This window comes from Crinia signifera, chromosome 4 (genome assembly GCF_055691185.1).
Source record: "Crinia signifera chromosome 4, ASM5569118v1, whole genome shotgun sequence".
NCBI classification, from domain to species: domain Eukaryota; kingdom Metazoa; phylum Chordata; class Amphibia; order Anura; family Myobatrachidae; genus Crinia; species Crinia signifera.
Genome location: NC_139220.1, coordinates 16750074 through 16771501, shown reverse-complemented (window position 1 = coordinate 16771501; position 21428 = coordinate 16750074). Strand labels below are relative to the sequence as shown.

The 21428-nt window shown below is 45.6% G+C and overlaps 1 protein-coding gene across 4 annotated transcripts in view; it reads right to left on the bottom strand.

The window, feature by feature from the left end:
• Window positions 1-21428, bottom strand: part of SCUBE1 (signal peptide, CUB domain and EGF like domain containing 1) — a 208088-nt gene that overhangs the window by 181091 nt on the left and 5569 nt on the right. For all 4 annotated transcript variants that reach the window (XM_083181247.1, XM_083181248.1, XM_083181249.1 and 1 more), the window contains exon 2: window positions 20200-20322. In XM_083181247.1, coding sequence (XP_083037373.1) covers window positions 20200-20322 — 123 coding nt within the window. The remainder of the gene's footprint in view (window positions 1-20199; window positions 20323-21428) is intronic.

The following is a 21428-nucleotide window of genomic DNA, read 5'->3' as shown; positions in this document are numbered from 1 at the left end:
TCAGCTCCTACCTGACATTTTTCACAGTCCGTGACATGGCAGGTAGGAGCCGATTGGCTGGTGGTTTATCGCTCTCCATTGTATCACTTTTGAAGCTTAGTGCATCTGGCCTAAGATCTTCAGAGATTTTTTACGTCGCTGCATCAAACGCCTTTGCTGATGGCGGACAGATTTTGACCTTCAAACTTTTTCGAACACTTGCAGGTCAACCGTATTCCCCTCTCCACATGCTTTCACTGTAATTGGTGGACAGTTCCAATTATCCACCAATCAGCATGCTGAAAGCCACTCATCCTCTTGCTTGCAGGTAGAGGATGCCGCACACCTGCCCCTGCTCCCAAAGGCCCCTAAAATTGTGGGGCCCTGGGCAACTGCCTGGTGTACCTAAACGCTAAGATGGCCCTGCTTATATAGAGAATATAGGTGGACTCCTATACGGTCTGTAAGCATTGGCTAGATACACTATCTAGCAGATAATCTGACTGGCGTCTTTATGTAACAAGTCCTGATCTACAGTCTGCCTGCGTCTACCAGCCACGTCACCTGCCCCAGAAGGGGCCTACAGCCCAGGTCAGTAGTATTTTTAATAATTAGAGGTAAGGAGAACGGAGACGTGGCTGCATTTACGGGCGGTAGCCCCTTTATGCAAATTCCCTGTATGGAAAATCTGCTACAGATCCCTTCCCTGGCGTCTGTATGAATGTGCGAGGACTAAGACGCCCTCTGTCTGCGATCATAGGAGATTTATGAACTATTGGTGCGTCTTCGAACATACCACTTGTCACAGACCTAGAAGTACTTGTGTATTATCACCGCGCCCCCGATATTGATCGCGCAATGTTTTTATAGCATTGCATGCCATACACCTGATGCACTGCGATGCGATTTTAGCCCCCTATTCGATTAAAAATTGTATAAGCACCCTAATGGGTGCTTACAATGTTAAATGCAACCCCATCCCACCCCCCACTATAAACGTGAACCCGAAGCGTGGCGAGCGCAGCGGTACGCGTCCTACGACCTTTTCATACCCCCACTATCTACGTCGGCGTGGAGTTGATTTTATAAAGTGTGGCAAGCTCAGCGAGCCACCGAGCCCGAAGCGTGGCGAGCGGACGCGTATACCTGTGAATTTATGCACGTGCGCTCGCCACGCTTCAGGCTCAGTGGCTCGCCACACTTTATATAATCAACTCCATGCCGACGTGGATAGTGGGGGTATAAAAAGGTTGCAGGACGCGTACTGCTTCGGTCGCCACGCTTTGGGTTCACGTTTAAAGTGGGGGGTGGCGTGGGGGTGCATTTAACATTGTAAGCACCCATTAGGGTGCATTTAACATTGTAAGCACCCATTAGGGTGCTTATACAATTTTTAATCGCACCCCATCGAATTGTATGGCATTGTATGCCATACAATTTTAAAATTGTATGACATTGTACAACATCGCGCGATATTGCATCGTATGCCTTATGGTATGCGATGGGCGCCGTGATAATACACAAGTACCGACCTGGGTTAGGTGCAGTTTCTCTGTCTGTGTACCACCCCCTGGGCCAGATGCACTAAGCTTCAAATGTGATAAAATGGAGAGCCAATCAGCTCCTACCTGTCATTCTTCAAACAAAGTCTGAGACACGGCAGGTAGGAGCTGATTGGTTGGCCATTTATCATACTCCATTTTATCACTTTTGAAGCTTAGTGCAACTGGCCCGCTCTGACAGTGGTTGAGAATCTCTGTATGTAATTGCTTTCAGTGGCAGGACACTCCCACAATGCAGAATATTCCGTTCCTGCGCTAAGCCACCTCCCACTCACCTCGCCGCACTGATCCAGAACCCCTTTGGACACTGTTTTTGTCCCAACAGATTGTACAATGTCATGTCTCGACCACAGACACGCACAGGATCCACATCTACAGCCAAACAACTTATAGCTGTAATCTGAGGTTAAGGCATATCGATATCCTTACAAAAAAATAAGGATCAAATATGGTTTGAGGAAACCTGTTTAAAAAAGGGGTAAACTAGATGGGCCAAGTGGTTCTTATCTGCCGTCAAAATCTATGTTTCTATAAGGAAGTGAGATCACCAGGAGAAATCAAATATGGGGAGAACATACAAACCCCACATAAATAGCACCTATGCGGTTTCCATGACGTCACTAATCACTAGGCAACTGCATTTTCATGAACAGTAGTTCAGGCTTCCTGCATTGTATACAGACTGGCATAGGCTGCTCTGTCCATGGTACTGACAGAGGGGATGGTATCTGCGACCAACGTCACACACTCCAGGAAACATCTGGAGCAAGGTGAGAGTTACCCATAGGGCTGGTGGTCCTGTAGCCGATGGGATGCTGCTTACTTGGATGCAGCGACGGATCAGAGAAGCTGGCAAGAGGCGACTATTTACACCAGATACCTCCTGTGGCATTAGCATATTATTGCACAGACCCCCCCCCCCCCACCACCACCATCGGAACAGGGTTAAATTCGCCCGGTTCAGAGTCAACAAAAAATCAGGCCCTAAGAGTATTAAATTTAAAGAACTCAGGAGTTAATTGAAAACTAAAAAGATGTACCAAAATGATAATGACATCTAGCATTAAAAAGATAAATCAGGCAAAAGAAAATAAAAAAGGCTAAAACAAAATCCAGCAATGGATAAATTCATTTTTGATTTAGTATTTGTGTTTTGTATTTCGTGTTTTGCTGTTTTTTTTTTATCCCAGCCATTTAGCAGTACTGCCCCTTTAAGACGTTATTCTAACCTTATCTAATAGTCATCGGACAGAAAATAACTTGCAGAAAAAAAAAAAATCACGTGGACATCAACATCTCCGGCCTGGTTTTTCGAGTTGTTTTGTAACACTGTGAATGAACTTCGAATTCCTTGTTCTGTGCCAACCATCACCGGCATGGTTCATTTTATTTCAAATAAAAAAATATAAGCCAAGATTTAGAACCATTTTCTAACGCTGCTGGCATAAACATTAGATTTACAAAAATGTTAAAAAAATTTACCTTTTCACCTCATTCTACAATGTATGAAAATACAACATGGACAGGTCTTAAGGACGAGATTTTCTCATTAAACGGGTGTTATGAGGCATAGAGTGGCAAGACCCAACGTAACCCCTTTCACTAAATCTAAAATGCTCTGCTCCTGGATTCCATAGCTAGGGGGGTAATTCTGGTTGATTCACTTGGAAGCGAATTTGGATCCTTGCGAGTGAACCAGATGCCACTTTGCTAATGGTGGTACGCCAGGCCATCATTTGCAAGGCGCGTACATTCCCACTGGTTTTACATCCATTTGCAGCCTGCAGCCACATCATTCCATGGTCGCCGTCCATTGAATGATGTTGAACCTGCACGTATATCTAAGGTTGCTCAGTGCAACCTTAGATCTGTGTGCACATTCGGAGGGAAGTGGGCAGCCAGCTGACATCCGGTGGTATCAGCTCTTCGCTCCCCACGCCATTGGCCCATTAGCATTGGGGAAGGGTCCAATTTCGTCCCGCTACGAGCGGATCTGAATCAGCTCCATATTTCCAAATGTGCAGGGTGCAACTATTTTTTTTTTTTCTAACTAACTCTGGGAAACAAATTAAATAAAATACAAAAAATTTAAAAAAAATAAAAAAAAAAAACTTATTTTATTTTTCCATCATCCAAAATAAAAATAGTGCTTGGTATGAAATTGGCGGCCTACACAATACTGGTGGTTCCAGTGAAGTGTGACTGGTCTGCCCACGGAGAAGCAAGAAGACCACAAGCGAAACCCCTGTGAACTTCCGACCACGGAGTCTGGCCCAATCATTTACGCCTCAGTTCAGCCGAGTTATATATCCAGACTTATCGACCGTTTGAGGTCTTGCGCTTATCCTGAACATCCAGGGTGTTATATATCCGGAGAAGCAGCCCCTGCAATTTTGGTTACACAATATCCAAGGTCCCGGCCAAATAACAGATTTTTAAGTATTTGAATTCGCAAAGAAAAACGAGAAATGATTATTCTACAAAGGGCTGGTGTTTTTGTAGGCACCGGTCCCCGCGATAATTTGTTTTCGGGGGATATTCCTGCACAGATATATCCAATTATTTGACTTGCAGCTCTCCGCATGTAAGTAGACTCCTGAATACTCTGCTTTTCTCCCCCTGATTGAACCGCAGAAACAACATTAGACCCTTCCCTCCCCCAATAATCTGCTATTGTGCCAGTTCTGAAAAGGTTACTGTTTTTGCAAGTTAAAGTGTAACCAGACCGGAGGAATTACTAACGATTTTATCATCTTTGCCGAATGTTTCCCGCTTTTGCTCATAGGCACAATTTTATAATATTTAAATGTGCAAAATTAAAAAAAAAAAAAATGCAATAGACACAGCTAATTAACTTTACAATTATATTGTAACTGCTGAATATAAGTGCGGAGAAATAAGAGCGGAGGGTTTATAGGACCAAACTATGGGGGAAATTTACTAAGATGTGTATTCTACTTCAACTGTGATTTTGCTATTGTCGACCAATCAGAATCTACTTATTTATTTAGCACCCTTTAAAAGATAGTAGACAGGATCTGATTGGTTGCCAATAGCAACATCACATGTGAAGTAGAATGCACATCTTATCTTAGTAAATTCTCCCCTATATGTCCCACCCTACTGTACTGGGGGGGGGGGATTAAACAGTGATCGGACGGGCTAGTCACATGACGTAAGCGCCTGTCCGCGGCGATCTGCGAGGAAATAAGTCATTTTAGACTAATATATTTCCAAAGGCAGGTGAAATCATTCACTCAACGGTCAACTTCTTATACACCCTTCCCACTAAAATCCTGAGTTCGACCGAGGTTTTGGGACATGGGGCCTGATTCACAACTGATTGCTGCAAATCACGAATGCCTGCCCGCTGCATGCACCGTGAATCTCCCCGTGCGCAATCAAAGTATTTAAGTCAATCTCTGCTGGCCTTAGATCTGCCGCGCCCTGTACGGGACGAGGGCTGGCAGGTGGCATCGGCTGACGTCAGCTGCTTGCCTCCCGGGTCACCGGCCACAGCCCGGCGACCCACGCCAGCACTGCTGGGTTCAAGCAGCCGGCGAATAATCAAAGTGGATTGCCAGGTCACTGGACTCTGGTTATTTTTTGGGCCCCTTTTTCACCGAGCCACGATCTGGGTAAACCTGGCAATCACCAAGTGGAGAAGGTGGGACGTCTGACTCCTAGTCCTAATGAGCAGCTGGATATCCCCAATATTGCTGTACGTATTCAGTTATTAAAGATAAAAAAAAAGTGGCTTCATCTTCATCAATTTACATATTGGAGCTGATTGGCTGGAGCATTGTCACCTTGCACATCACTTTATTTATGGGGATAGATCCCACTTCTCCAAGCTTCATACATTTACCCCTATATGCATAATGCACATTTTTGTTGCCTGTGGGGACCATTGTGATTGTTTTTTTTTATATATGGGGACCAATAGGTTTTTTTGTTTTTTTTTCCCATGCGTTTTGCCCTGTGTGGATCTCATGATCGGCCTTGGCAATTTTATAATCTTATTTAGTGTGCCGTAAGGTACAGAGGTTGAAAATCACTGCTATAGGCCACAGGCCCGCCGGAGAGAACCTGCTGATGTCTGAGCATGCATGAACGGATGACCGTTCATAAGCAAATCGGTGATGGGGTATTTAATAGGGCCAAATCAATACTGGGGCAGCTACTTCTATGTAATACAAAGGCTGATTCTGATTGGCTTGATAAGCAGGAAACATTGCAGCTTACCAAGTACCTGAGTGACCGCCCGCCGCCCTTTCTGAACACCCGCCCCCCCTGCCGCCGGTTCCCCTCAGTAACAGAAGATGAACACATACCCTCGCATGCCTCCGCTGCAGGAGAAATCTGCTGCAGTATGCAAATGAGAGAGCGAGAGATTCAGTAACATTCTAACAGTATAAAAAGAAAAAATATAGTAAGTAAAGACGTAGTATTTGTAACACAAATATAATTATCATCCATATACATAAATATATATCTCAATGCAATAAACAACGAACTAGGTATATAAATGTGTACATTAAACATTAGAACATCAATATAACGCTAGCTAGAAATAAGCATAAAGATAAGGGACAGACGGCAGCAGATAAAACGCAGAGAATCAAAGGCAGCGCTGAGGACGGTTGCGCGCCCTGCAGCGATTCACGTTCTACTTTCTTACACCAATTGTGCAGTTCAAAGAGGAATAAACCCATTTGTTTAATTATTAATTAAGGTGGATGTCAGGATAGTGAGCAGAAGCTAATTACTGGATCAAGATCTGAGACCTTCGCTTTGGATTTGAGGATACGGCTCCATTGCCAAATACTTATGTTGTTCATTGACCCGTAACAGCGCCCGAGGGTTAGTGCGTGACGTAGGCTTATCGCTTATGCAAGAGGTACACACATTTATCTGCAGAACAATATTAATGTACAGTACATGTCACGGTGCCTGTGTGGTGGGGGAGGCCTTCTAATATCTTGTCCAGGCAAGAGGACCAGATACCGGGGCTTTACAGTAGTATTGGGAGAGGTCAGGCTTCTGCCTCCCACCGCTGTGCCATAGACTTACTGATGTGTGGGTCAAACATGACAGTATACAATGTGGAAGCTCTACAGATCGGGGTTCTCTGGTGTATAGGAATGCCATCTTCTAAGGCAAAGAAAGAGGGAGACCGCAATGGTTAAGATGGGTTAATGGGAGGGGACAGGGATGGGGAAAGGGGAGGGGATGGGTAAGTAAAGGTAAGGTGGTGGTGAGGGGACCGGTAAGGGGGACATGAGGGGGACCGGTAAGGTGGTGGTGAGGGGACGGGGAAGGGGAGGGGATGGGTAAGTAAAGGGACAGGTAAGGGGGTGGCGAGGGGATGGGTAAGGGGGCGTGAGGGGAAAGGTAAGGAGGTGGTGAGGGGACAGATAAGGGGAAGGCGAGGGAATGGGTAAGTAAAGGGATAGGTAAGGGGGTGGCGAGGGGATGGGTAAGTAAAGGGATAGGTAAAGGGACAGGTAAGGGGAGGGGATCGGTAAGGAGGTTGCAAGGTGACGGGTAAGGGGGACGTAAGGGGACTGGTAAAGGTGACGTGAGGGAACAGGTAAGGTGACGTGAAGGGACAGGTAAGGGGAAGGGGAGGGGATGTGATTGGTAAGTAAAGGGACAAAAGTAAATCTCAAATATGTGTAACGCAGGGGGCGAGTGATATATTTAGACACACATCACAACGGTACACATACAGAGAAATCAAGCACACAATTTAAACCATAATCAATTAAATCATTAAATAAATAAACGCGACCGATGCAGCTCCCACAAAGTGACTCTGTATCACTTCACAATGTAATACAATGTAATACGAATAATCTCAAATAAAAGAGAGCGCAACTGGCACAATTTTCAGTTAAAAATGAACCAAATAAATGGTTTAATTTTTAACTGAAAATTGTGCCATTTGCGCTCTCTTTTATTTGAGATTATTTGAAGTAACAGGACAGGTAAGGGGGACGTGAGGGGACAGGTAAGGGGGTGGCGAGGGTACAGGTAAGGCGGAAATTTTTAAGGGAGGCCACAGGTAAGGAGGCAAAAGGACACTTAAGGGGGAGGGGAAAGGACGCATAAGGAGGGAGGGGACACCTAAGGAGGAGGGATGGGAACCTATAATGAGGTGGGACACACAAGGTAGAGCGGATTGGACACAAAGGTCGGGGGGGCAATTGAGGGGGGGCATAAGAGGGCGAAAAAGGATCAAAAGAGGGAGAGGGGAAGGAGCACATAAGGGTATTGGTAAGGAACAAATGAAGGGTAAGGGAAAGAGGGGGGCACATAAGAGTGACAGCTAAAGGATAACCCAAAGAGTAGATATTGGCGGGGAATGTTCTCCTCCTTGCCCCCATGGCCGAATTACTTACCCAGGTGCTCTGCGACGAACATCCTGTAGTTGCGCCAATAACTGAGAATATATCAGTAGAGGGCCGGCAGGGGGCTGCTTTTAGCGGATAATATATTATATATAATTTTGGGAATTCCTAAAGGTTTCCGTTACAGATAGGAAAATGATCCAATAAATAATGACGTTACACCCCAGTAAGATCAAATACCTCATCCTACCACACATACAATCACATAAATGTCCAATGGAAGTAGCCCGTTAAGCCATACAACTGTGACTATTAACTTGACCACGTAACATGAATTCCACACGGGGTTGTGACAACCTGAATCTTTGAAGCCACAGTTCTACAGCAGATGCTAAAGTGTACTTCAAATATATAAAACCGCCAGCAAAAATTCCAGCCTATGACTCGGTAAAGGGGCGTACACACAGTGAGATTTTGGCAGGTGATTTTTGACCAGATAGTCAAAATCTCTTAGGTTCACCAAAATCTCCCAGTGTTTCTCCTGCTTAGATATAGATTCTAAGGATCAAGCTTCAAAAAGTGATAAAATGGAAAGTGATAAACAACCAGCCAATCAGCTCTCACCTGTTATTTTTCAAACACAGCCTGTGACATGTCAGGCAGGAGCTGATTGGCTGACTGTTTATCACTCTCCACTTTATCACGTTTGAAGCTTGATACATCTGGGCCTAAGTCAGTATCTCCTAGCATACTGTAGATAGACTGAGCTGGCAAGGCAACGGGGGTACTGCGAGTTGAGGAGGTCAAGGTGGGGTGGGGGGGGGTTTTGTGCCGTGGGTGGGTGCATTAGTAATGCGGGTGGGGGAGTGGCGGGTGCGGGGTTGCCGAAGGTGGGGGAGGGTGTCCGATGGTGCTGAGCGAGGAGCAGGTGTGGGCGGTGGATTTACAGTTGCGGGGGGAGGGTGCAGGGGGTCCTGTGGATGGGGCGGGTGTGGTGGTGTTGCGGATGGGTGAGGGGTAGTTGCTGGGGTACTGTGGGTGGGTGAAGGTCGGGTGATCCGCGTGTGGGTGTACTGTGTGCGCAGTAGGTGCGGTTGGGGGGTGAAATGGTACCGTGGGTTAGGGAGAAGTGTGTGCAGGGGTGGGGAAGTGGGGGGTGCGGGTTACTGCAGTTGTCTTTGGCTCAGGGTGGGCGTGTGTGGTGTGAGAGGGGTGTGCGAGTGTGCTGCGGGTGGGGGAGGGGTGGGTGCAGTGCTGCTGGGGGCGCTGTTGGGGGGGGGTGCATGTGCGGTGTTGTGGCAGGCGTGGTAGGGGCGTGTGCGAGGGTAGTGCGGGTGTGGCTGGTTTTGGAGGTCCGTACTGTGGTAGGGGAGTGGCAGATGCCATTGCCAGGCTTTTTGTGACAGCAGCATCATGTTTATTCATAGTATTACAGCATTCTATTCCTACTTAGCATTACCACAGCATTAGATTGCCCGGTACAGAGACCTGAGCCCGGTGTAAATAGAAAGTTGCATACAGCATACTCAGACTCGATTTAAACTGGCCCCCAACATATGGCCAAAGAGTGGTGTGCCCTCTTACCGTGGCCCGGACTCCCCTGACACACACGGTGCACAGAGAGACCGGGGCCTCCCCATGGCAGGGAGCCTAATAACACAGTAAACAAATGCCAACCTTAGCAACAGGAAGGGGGGTGAGAGACAACCGTGAAACACCGCCGGTACCCCCAAACTGCCGCGAAGGACCAGGGAGGGAAACTGACAGCGACATTTTACTCCATAATAACCCCGCCTCCCCAGATTACATTGCGCGGGCCGCCCCTCTCATACATACACACAGGGACACAGTATGACAGTGGCAGCCGGGGGCACAGCGGAAAGGGGGATGGAGAGACACAATCAGACGCCGGGCGGGTCCCCAGCACTCACAGTCTCTTGTCTCTACTCGGTGCGGCGGCAATTATTCACAGCTCCTCCACAGGCTGTGGGAAAAGGGGGCAGGCCGTATCGGGAGCAGGGGCGAGGTGATGTCGTCGCGCCAAGCCTGCACTAGCAGCGACCATGTGTGTGTGACATGGGCTGCTGGTTTCATTGTAGAAGGGATGGGTGCGGTGCCGCAGCTTCCCAGCCGCTGCAGCACGGAGTCCCTCCATTCAGCACCTGTGGGAAGCGGCTATATGATTTTGGGCAGAACTGTCACTGACTCCACCCAGCGTTATACACACAGTCACAGAGTGACAGATCTGGCCAAATGTATATAAGAGATACAAGTATGTGCAAGGCTAAAACACTGCAATGAGCATTTTATAAGCTCAATTTCACTTGCTGCCTCTGCTGAAGTTCTCTTCCACCCAGTTGGGAGCTGCCAGCACAGCTGAGGGAGTGTCTGCTGCTGTATAATGGCGTCCATGCTCAGGGTAAGCCCCGTCCCTTACAATGGCGCTGGTGCTTTTACCAATTTTTGTACTGGCGCTGTTGCTATTACTAGCCAAACTTAATAGTACAGCATCCAGTGTGGACAGGGGACGGTGCGGTTCCCGTGCAGGGACACCGCCGTTGCCGCCGCCATCTTGCCACACATCAGCCAGGGTACCCCGCTAAGGGGGACCCCGGGTAACACTCACCGCAGATGTCTTCGGACTAAGCCAGGGGTGTGAAGCGATGCAGCGCGATGCCCGCCACGACAAGCACCCACATAGGACAGTGGTCCTGCAGCAGGGACAGTTCGGTACCTTGAAAGGCCAGCAACTGTAACCCTCCCCTGGCTTCCCACGAAGCAGGGAGACGTTTAGTCCAAAAGCAGCTCCCCAAAATAACAAACAAAATTAAATGAAGAAAAACTCTCATGTAAGTGCAGCCTCTCCAAGGGCACATTTTTCTAAACTGACTTGTGGAGGAGGAAGTAGAGGGGAGGAGCCAGTACACCCACTGTGAAGGGTTCTATGTGCCTGTCTCCTGAGGAGGACCTCTTCTTCCCCAATACCAATGGTCAGCATCCTAACCATAAGTATGTCGGGAAGGGTTGGGCTGCAGTGTGTGTGTGTGTGTGTGGGGGGGGGGGGGGGTAGGTTTAGGCACTACAGGGCGAGTTAGGGATAGACAATAAGATGGGAGTGTTAGTGTTAGGCATTAAGGGCCTTATTCAGATCTGAGCTCAGTACAAATTTGTTTGGAAAATGGGTAAAACCACGTGCACTGCAGGTGGGGTAGATATAACATGTGTAGAGAGAGTTAAATTTGGGTGGGGTGTGTGAAACCGAAATCTACATTGCAGTGTAAAAATAATGCAGCCAGTATTTACCCTGCACAGAAACAAAATAACTCTCCCAAATCTAACTCTCTCTATACATGTCACATCTGCCCCACCTGCAGTTCACATGGTTTTGCCCATTTTCCAAACAAATTTGTACTGAGCTCAGATTTGAATAAGGTCCTAAGGGAGTAAGGGTTAAGGGGGGAAGGTTTGGGGTTAGGCTGCCGGGGAGGGGTGTAGATGGTTTGGGTGCAGATAGGAAGGGATAGGGGTAGAGGATTAAGATACATACCTGTCACTGTCGGTCTTCTGATTCCGTATCCAACCCTTAAACAGGGATGCAGAGATAGACTAATACAGGTACAGTGAATAAAAGTTTTCTTTGCTATTTAGGTTGCCATGAACTCTCCAGCGGACTTGCTAACTTTGGTAACATTTCCTTGTCAGGGATTTCCTGCACTGGTTTGTGACACTTACCTATCTGAGAACTGTTAGAGGTGAATGTAATCGCCGACAGTTACAGGCAGTTGCAGGATTTAGTTTTTAAGCAGCTACTGTAGATTTGAAGTGGCGTAACCAGCCGTACCTTAGCCGGTGACATCACAAATCGCTCTACATCTACCTCTGGTGGTACTGACGACTTAGAAGGAAGTCTCAGAGGTCGGCATTGTGGTTTGCTAGACTTCTATGCCAGTAACCGTTTAGGAATAACTCAGACAGGATCTTGTTATCGCCCCAGTCTGGGTGACGCATCCATACATCTTCAGACAGACAAGCAGACACATCCCCCATCTACACATCTTCTTTACTGTCCATTTTCAGTGCAGAAAATATACAAATCTACCGGGGGGCAGTCAAGACGTCTGCAACATAAGTTATTTCCACCACAGAATGAGACCACATAGGTTCCCTCTATGCTGAATGGACTATGGGTCATAGGGTCGACAAAATTATACTTTATTTATATAAGCTCCATTATAATCACTTTTATTGATAGTGGCCCCCACAAGTTTTATGTCCAGGGCCCCCACAGACCTTATTTCGGCCCGGTGTTGTGGTGATACAAAGGGGCAGATGTACTGTTACCTTGGAGACTGATAAAATAAAGAGAGCTAAAAGTACCAACCAGCCCATAACTGGCATTGTTCTAACACAGCCTGTAACATGGCAGTTAGGAGCCAATTGTAAATGTAACAATAACATGTTGGAGACAGATTATGCATGTGTGATCCATCTTGAACACTGAATTTACTGAAAATCTTGCGATAGTTTTACATTTTTTATTTATTAGAAGCTTTTCTGAAATTCAAGAAATCAGGGTTTGGGTTAGGCTGCAGGATGGGAGGGTCTGGGTTAGGCTGTGGGAGGGGAGGTTAGGGTGCAGAAGGGGAGGGTCAGGCTGTTCGATGGGAGGGTTAGGGTTAGGCTGTAGGATGGGAAGGTTAGGTTTAGGGTGCAGAAAGGGAGTGTTAAGCTAGGGATGGCCATTGACCAATCAGCTGCATCAGAGGAGTCTTACGGGGGAAATCTGACAGTGCGCATGTGCTGCAAAAGAGGACTCCTAACTTCCCTCTCGTGCAAGCATACCACCATAGGCATAAAGCCACTTCCATTATCTGGAGTTTAGTACATATGGGGCAGACAGTATTCCCTACTGACAATAACAGGGACTGGGGCATGTAGCCCTATTGAGATCTCTGTAGAAAACGTAGTCTGATTTATCTCTTCTTGTAGCTTCACAGAAACCTCGACGGCTTCTAAAAAGGACAGAAATTAATGAATTGTCCCCTAAAAGCCTCTATATAAATAACCACATACTAGAAATGTAACGCCGCAGTTTCCTACTGCGTAATAAGTCATGGGAATGCGTTTATGACAATTGGATGCTCCCAGCATTAGCTGGGCCGAGAATGGGCCTGTCCAAATGAATAGGCTCAGGTTTGTGAATCGCACACATGGCCAAATCTCTTCCACACTACATAGCAAACAAATGTGCAGACTGTGTTTATTGCTCAGCGATATTCTCCCATGTGGAATACATCACCTCATTAGCGACCCTCGGAGTTCAATTTACTTAACCTAGAGGGTATGATGCCTGCTGGAATGTGCGTAAAAAGTCTAAACATTCGTACGGCAATCAAAGCTTGCGTGCTGTATGCTACAGATTATTGGGAGCGAATGGCCGCCCGTTCAGACGTGTCCATGCCACCGAAAGCCCGGCTTTTATTTTTTTTTCTTCAAAATCTCATTTTTAGACTGAGCCAAACCAGACGTAGGGGAGAAATGGCTAGGATTAACCTGACACAGATATTAGTGATGTCTACTATAAAACAGAAGTCAGACTCGTCAAACACAAGCATTTTAGGGCTTAAGGGAACCTTTGATGCGGACAGCGAAAGAGAGACAGAGGTTGGCGTTTGCTTCTAGGTCGCTCATTCAGAGTGCACAACTAATTTGTATTGGGGCTTGGGTATCTGCCGTCGCTCCCAGACAAGTGAGGCCTCCCCCGTTACATTCTGTAACAATCCATAAATTATACTGGACTACTTTTGAAAAATAGTTTCAGGAAGATTAGAGTTGGTAGTAGAATATTGCACAGAGTCCCCTTGAGGGGACATTTCATGCTCCGCTCAAAGGGCGTTGCCTTCTGCTGCAATGGGTTGCTGAAAGTTGGAATTAGGGACTGCTGTGCCCAGATAGCAGTCAGTGGGCCAAAAGTGATAAAATAGAGAGTGATAAACAGACAGACAATCAACTCCTACCTGTCATGTCACAGGCTGTGTTTGAAAAATGTCAGGCAGGAACTGATTGGTTGGTTGTTTATCACTCTCCATTTGATCACTTTTGGAGTTTAGTGCATCTGGTCCTTAATCTGTTGGACAGCCGGCAAAATACGGGTCAAAATTACTTCTTTACAACAATATTTTCATTAAACACAGAAGGATGTTACACCGTGGTGATAAAGGTGCTGCGTCCCTTATGCTGGGCATACGTAGGCGGTGATTCAGGCTGGATTGGTAAGCAGTGAAAGTCGCTGCTTACTGAGCGCTGAAGCGCCGCCGCACAATTGCCCATCCTGGAATGCAAATGGATGTGGCTGACCACCCGCTCGCAGATAAAAGTCTGTCTCATCTGGAGATGGCTGAACAGGGGGCGGGCGCTGAGGTCATGTTACATCAACCGCCCATCCTGAGGAGGCATCGCTCTGTGTGCCTCCCCATGGGAAAGCCCAGCACCTGGTCTTGTGGGTATACTGTATAATTACTGGGGTGATCCGCCGGTATTAGGCTTATTGCCCATATAACCGTATAGCATACACCCAGCAGAACACACTCTGCATGATAACATTCAACAGCCAATCACCTCGACTGATCACATACTGTGCACCTGTCTTTCTGTGTCACATGGCGCAAAACACCAACACAAATCCATAATATATATATATATATATATATATATATATATATATATATATATATATATAGTGAAATGACGTTAATTCACATACATCATTTAATTTATAAAATGAATAAAATATCACATAAAAAAACACCTATAAAGGTGTAACAATGTACACATAATATTATTTCAAGTACATAAAGGATTGTAGTGGTATCTCTGGTGGATTGGTAAGTTCAGTCTGAAGCAATAAATCTTGTATAGGTTCAGCAGTGTGAGAACCCTCCAAATTTAGAGTTCAGAGGGAAGGCGCTTACGGCATAACTCCACAACAGGAAGTCAATTGTGACGAAACATGTTGGGCAGCTTCTGAATCCATCTCACTTTCTACCAAAAAGCTAAGCGTTCTTATTTTTTCTCTTTTTTGTACTAAGTAACATATATCCTTTTTTTTATTATTGTATTTTTAAAAATATTCTGGTACTTGTGTATTTTGGCGGCGCCCACGATGAGGATCGCGTCCATCGTGTGTGAAAAATCGGGTCCATCGCGTCCATCGCGTCGCGTCGTGTGCATTAACATGGCACACGACGCGATGGACGCGATTTCTCCATAGGCTTCAATGTTAAAATATTTTAAAATTGAAATCGTGTCGGTTATAATGGCACAAGATAAGATGGACTTGATAAAGTCCATTTTACATGGAATAAAATGGGAAATGGGCCAATATGGCCCATTTTTCATTGTATATGTCCCCGTCATGTCCAAATATAACTGCCCCCCCATTGTGAGCGGCACCCCAGTACTGCCCCCCCCAGTGAGCGGCGGTGCGCGTCCTCCGACCTTTTCGAGCCACCGAGCCCGAAGCGTGGCGAGCCCCGCGAGGGGACGCGGACACCTGTGAAGCCCGCGTGGGGACGCGGATACCTGTGAAGGTATCCGCGTCCGCTCGCCACGCTTCGGGCTCGGTGGCTCGCCACACTATTCTATTCTCAACTCCACGCCGACGTGGATAGTAGGGGTATGAAAAGGTCGTAGGACGCGTACCGCCGCCCCTCGCGGGCTCGCTACGCTCGCCACGCTTCGGGTTGGCGTCAATACTGGGGTGCCGCTGACAATGGGGGGCATTTATATTTGGACATGACGGGGCCATATACAATGAGAAATGGGCCATATTGGCCCATTTCCCATTGTTTTCTATGTTAGATGGACTTTATCAACTACATTTGATCTTGTGCCATTATAATGGCACAAGTCCGACGCGACCGACAGTATTTCAATGTTAAAAATATTTTAACATTGAAGCCTATGGAGAAATCGTGTCGGTCGCGTCGTGTGCCTTAACTTTAAGGCACACGACGCGACGCGATGGACCCGATTTCTCCATCGGGTTCAATGTTAAAAATATTTTAACATTGAAGCCTATGGAGAAATCGTGTCCATCGCGTCGCGTCCTGTGCCTTAAAGTTAAGGCACACGATGCCCACGACGGGCGCCGCCAAAATACACAAGTACCAATATTCTTATTGTACTTTTTATTATATACATTCCCCCCTTCCTTTTTATACGTATACATCGTATTTGTATGTACAGTCCCTTAAACCCTCTTAAATAAATAAATGTTTGTATATTTTTTATATATACACCTAGAGTTTTATTCTTGTTAAAAACCTAAACACAGGTCACCAGGGTCAAAAACCTTTTTTCCATACACATATATATATATAAAATTTTAAGTCTTAGGCAGGGTACACACTGGACGATGTGCAGCCAGCCCAACATTATTGTGATGGGACCCGGCAGGCATTCGGCAAGGACATACACATTTGCCAATCCCACGCCCGACCGAGTGGGCCCATGCGACGCGCTACAATCAGTGGCATGTCCTCACTAGCGACCTCCCTGGTTGTTTCTGATGTCACTGGTGACCCCCCGCATATCATGATCTGGATGACGTACCTGCGTGATCGTGCTACAGACCATCTATTGCGTACTCTGCTTATCTTTGTTTGAACTGTACAAGTGGACAAGTGGCGGGCGGCGTTAAAATCACACGCAGCGCTGCATGTGAACTAGAATAAGGTCCTAAATAATAACTGGTCGCAGATTAGTGGCTGTAGAATGACCGGTTTCTAAACACTCACCGTTAAGTACAATTCCAGCATTGGGGTGTGCAGTATTGGAGAGAGATAAAGTGGAGAGCATTAAAGCACCAAGTGGCCCCTAACTGTCATGTTTACCCTGTGGTGTGACAGTTGGGAGCTGTACAATGATGCTAGTTTCCCCGTCACACACTGACTGACTGATTGGATAACAGCAGGCAGGCGAATCCATTTGATGCGGGATGTCGCCTTGTGTCTATAAGGTGTATATAAAATAAAATGTTATTCTGTGTTTAGGACTGGGGTCCCATCCACAAGGCATCTCATTATAATATGCAAATATTCCAAAATATGGAGAAAAAAAAATTTGGATATCCAAATTACTTCTGGCTCCACGCATTTTGGATATGGGAGACTCAACCGGTATTTATGTAAAACACAATACATTTCATAATACAGCATTTTTATCACACCGTTATGTTCCTATACCCAGAGCAGTGCGGGTGGTGTAATGGTTAGCATTTCTGTTGCACAGAACTGAAGTCATGGGTTGGATTCCCACCGTGGGGACGTGTGGAGTTTGTATGTTCTCCCTTGCATGGGTTTCTCCTCCCAAAATCCTAGGCTCCCCGATCAGTTAATGTGGGTGGGATTTGTTGGTTGGGTTAAGGCTTTAGAGGGGAGGGTTAGGCTGCTAGAAGGAAGGTACGTATGCTTACCTGACCCGTCAGAACTCCTTCCTCTGGGATGCCAGCATCATTATTTTGCAACACCAGCATTCCTACCACCAGACATCCGTATGTATCCTACTAACGGTTAGAGACTCCTAGGAGATGTTTTCCAGACCCCCCCCCCCCCCCCCCCCCCCAATGATAATACCCAACCACTTCGCCATTCTTTTTGACTTCCATAAATACACTCTGACTTTGCAATACAACCCCGCCCCCCCCCCAGCCCCCCCGACTGCCCCCCTTCTTCCTTTTTATCCACATTAATTTATAGATCAGAAGGTTCGTAAAGAAGTTTGTTGCCTACAATCTGTTATTATGTTATTATACAGCTTATTACTTATGGTAAAAATCAGACGTCACATCAAACACTGGCTTTCTCTATTTTGGTATCTACAATACATATTGTTAGGTCATCACTGTGGCTTATGGAAACACAAATGTGAGTGGACCAAGGTCTGCGCAAAAGGGAGGCAGCTGGAATGTGCACTCTATAGGGGTATTCTTCCTCACCCCAGATGCATAAGTACAAGAAAAAGTGGACAGAGTGCCCTTTACCAGCGCTTCAATAACAATAAAAATATCAATAGATATATACTTCCCCTTTTTCTTAAATTCGAGGGGGGGGGGGGGCAGGAAAGTGAATCCGTCTGCCAATACCTTTTTTGGTATTGGCAGACGGATTCACTTTACATTCAGACCAGAAAAGAAATCCTCTGTTCTGCCTCCTACGTGCGTTTCCAAAGGACCATTAGATACTGTGGACCCCTATCATTGGACCTGGCCCAACACAGAATCCACCTGGTTGACAGCCCCATCCACATTAAACCTAAAAACTGAGTAAAACCCCAAAGACCCTTTAAGATTGTGAATACACCGGGGCTATTTTGACCCTACAAAAGGGAATAATTTAGACAATCATCCCTGTGAAAAGAAGACTATCACAGCCCTCACACAAGGAATTAGATGCCTGTATATACACGGAAATTTTCTTTAGACATCTGAAATCTACCCCAGTGAGGGAGGTCACTAAAATCCTAGGATTTTTTGGAGCAATACAAGCCGGTAGAAGCATTGCTAAAAACCACTACCGATAGCCTGCCCCCCCCCCCCCCCCCCCCTCGAATTTAAGAAAAAGGGGAAGTATATATCTATTGATATTTTTATTGTTATTGAAGCGCTGGTGAAGGGCACTCTGTCCACTTTTTCTTGTATCACTGTGGCTTAAGCTGTACTTTCAAGTCGCCATAGCGATGGCATTTTGTAAATGATTCTTCTATTGATTGATCAATAAAAGCAACAAGATCTCCAGCAAACTGCATCCTGCGGGACGTTCTAGCAATTTCCCAACAGGAGAGTTAAAAGAACTTACACTCTAATGTTTGTAAAGATACCGACAGATGCCAGCATTGTGCCGGATAGTAGTTAATGTACTTAATAATATTAGGCAGCACGGATGGTGTAATGGTTAGCATTGCTGCCTCACAGCGCTGAGGTCATGGATTCGATTCCCACCATGGCCCTAACTGTGCAGAGTTTGTATATTCTCCACGTGCTTGCGTGGGTTTCCTCCCACAATCCAAAAATATACTGGTAGGCTAATTGGCTGCCAACAAACTAACCTGTGTGTGCGTGCACATGTGGTAGGGAATATAGATTGTAAGCTCCACTGGGCAGGGACTGATGTGAATGTTCAAATATTCTCTGTACAGCGCTGCGGAATATGGGTGAGCTACATAAATTACTAATAAATAGTAATATAGGTTAAAAGAGGTTATTTTAACAATTGCATTATAGAACATGAATGTGTTTCAGTGTTTTAAGAAGAAAAAAATTATTGATCCTCTTTGTTTTAAGAAGAAAAAAAAAAAAGAAAAAGGTACCTATATGAACGCAGATATCTGACATAAGGACTTAGAACATGGGCATGCTGGAAAAGGTGAGAGAGAAGGGGGGGGGGGGGATTCCTCCAATGCACACCAGACTTCCTGTGTTTAAGCATTTAGATGCGCAATGCAGACAAAGCCACCTAGCTGGTCAAAAACCATGCTGCACTGCAGGTGGGGCAGATGGAACATGTGCAAAGAGAGTTCGATTTGGGAGGGGTGTGTACAAACTGAGGTCTAAATTGCAGTGAGAAAATAAAGCAGCCGGTATTTACCCCGCACAGAAAGAAAAAAAAAACAACTCCCCCCAAATCTAACTCTGCACATGTCACATCTGCCCTACCTGCAGTGCCCAGTCGTGTGCTTTTTTATCCTTTGCTAACAAAACTGAAACAGGCCCTGTGTCCGAGCGCTGTCACCGCAAGCTTAGCCATGGTGCGCAGATCGCTGCAATAAGCCCCACTCTATCTGCAGTCCTATAAAACTTTTACACCATACAATGTCATGAATTTCTACGTACTACAGAGAGACAGAGAAGGCACAAATGGCGTTGGCAATAGAACACAGTTTACACGGTGACAAATCATTGTCTTTTCAGCCGCGGGGACAGCTCAGGGCACAATGCTACAGGAATACAAAACGGCTTTAAAAATCTAAGGCAAGTTGAGCATCATTATACATATATATTGTTGAGTGGACAGAGGCGCACATATACACACACAGGCAGCGGTCAGCAAGTATCAATGAGCAGGGCCTGCGAGAACGGTCTGTACTTCAGGACAATTAACAGACACAGCAGGGGCTCCCAGCCAATAAACAGCAATCCTGCAGGGCAAGCAGCTGTAAATCGGCTTTAATCGTTTCAGGAATTCAGCTATTTACGAAGATTCCGCAGTGCAAACAAATAGGATGAGTTATCCGACACCTCTTCCTACCTTCGCATTGTTTTCCCTCGCCCTTGTAACCCGGCTTGCAGATACATTTGTAAGATTTTGGCGTGTTCTGACAGATGGCGTCGATGTGACAGTCGTCGGTCCCCTCTGCACACTCATCACTCTCTGTCATGAAGGGACAAAATAAAAAAATAAATAAAAAAAAATCATTAATCACCCAAAAAAAAAAAAAAATGGAGGTAAAAAACATAAGTAACAATATACCATCGCTGCACTAAAACAAAAAAAAAAAAAAAAAATTACCACACGGATTACTTTAATCAGTGCCGACCAAACCTCTAATAGTTAACAGTCCCTGTATGGATTTGTTTTGCAGGGTATATAGCTAATGCGAGTGATAGGAAGCAGATGGCGGGACGCGGGCACAGGTGACATAAAGGGGTTTTGTCATGGCTGAACGGAGGGCCTGTGAAAGAAAAATATCATTAAACGATTGAAGGAAATTGTAATGTGTTTGGCGAGATTCGTCCGGTCTGCAGGCAATTAGGAGGACAATATCTAGTTTTTGGTTGTTGTTTTTTTTTTTTTTTTTTATCAATCGACGGGAACAATTAATCCTTTATAACGCTTGTAAGAAAAAAAAAAAACATTAAAAAAAGGTGCCTTAAGTAAAAAAAAGGTTGCGATGCATAATTATTAACCATTCTGAGCGCCAACGGAATTTGTCAAAATAGGTGTGGAAGATTGACAAGCAAACTTTTTTTTTCCTTTCTATTAACCCTTTGAGTGCCAGCGTTGCGGTCAGAGAGCCTCAAAATATCCATTGTCGTTTTTTTTTGGGGGGGGGGGGTGCACTTTTTAACTAAACGTCAAAGAATTGACTTGCCTTTTATTTGTATTTATTTATGCTAAAAGAACAGTCACTGAGTGATGCTGGCATTTTAGGATCGCTCAGAGTCAAATTGACACTCAAAGGGTTAAATAAGGATTGTGATGTATGTATGTATGTATGTATGTATGTATGTATGTATGTATGTATTATATACTGTATACATGCATACATACATGAGATCTGTGAAGCAGTAGACAATACACAATTTGGGTTTCTCTCTGACCTGCTAAAAGTTAAATCTGTGTCCCCCCCAAGGGGGAGAGGCTGAAATAAAAATAAAAAAAATGACCCAAGGGAACGGACTGGTTCCTCTTATGTCAATACTTCTATCGGTCTTGTTGGAAATTCAGTTTTCATTGATTCTATTCACAATTTGATA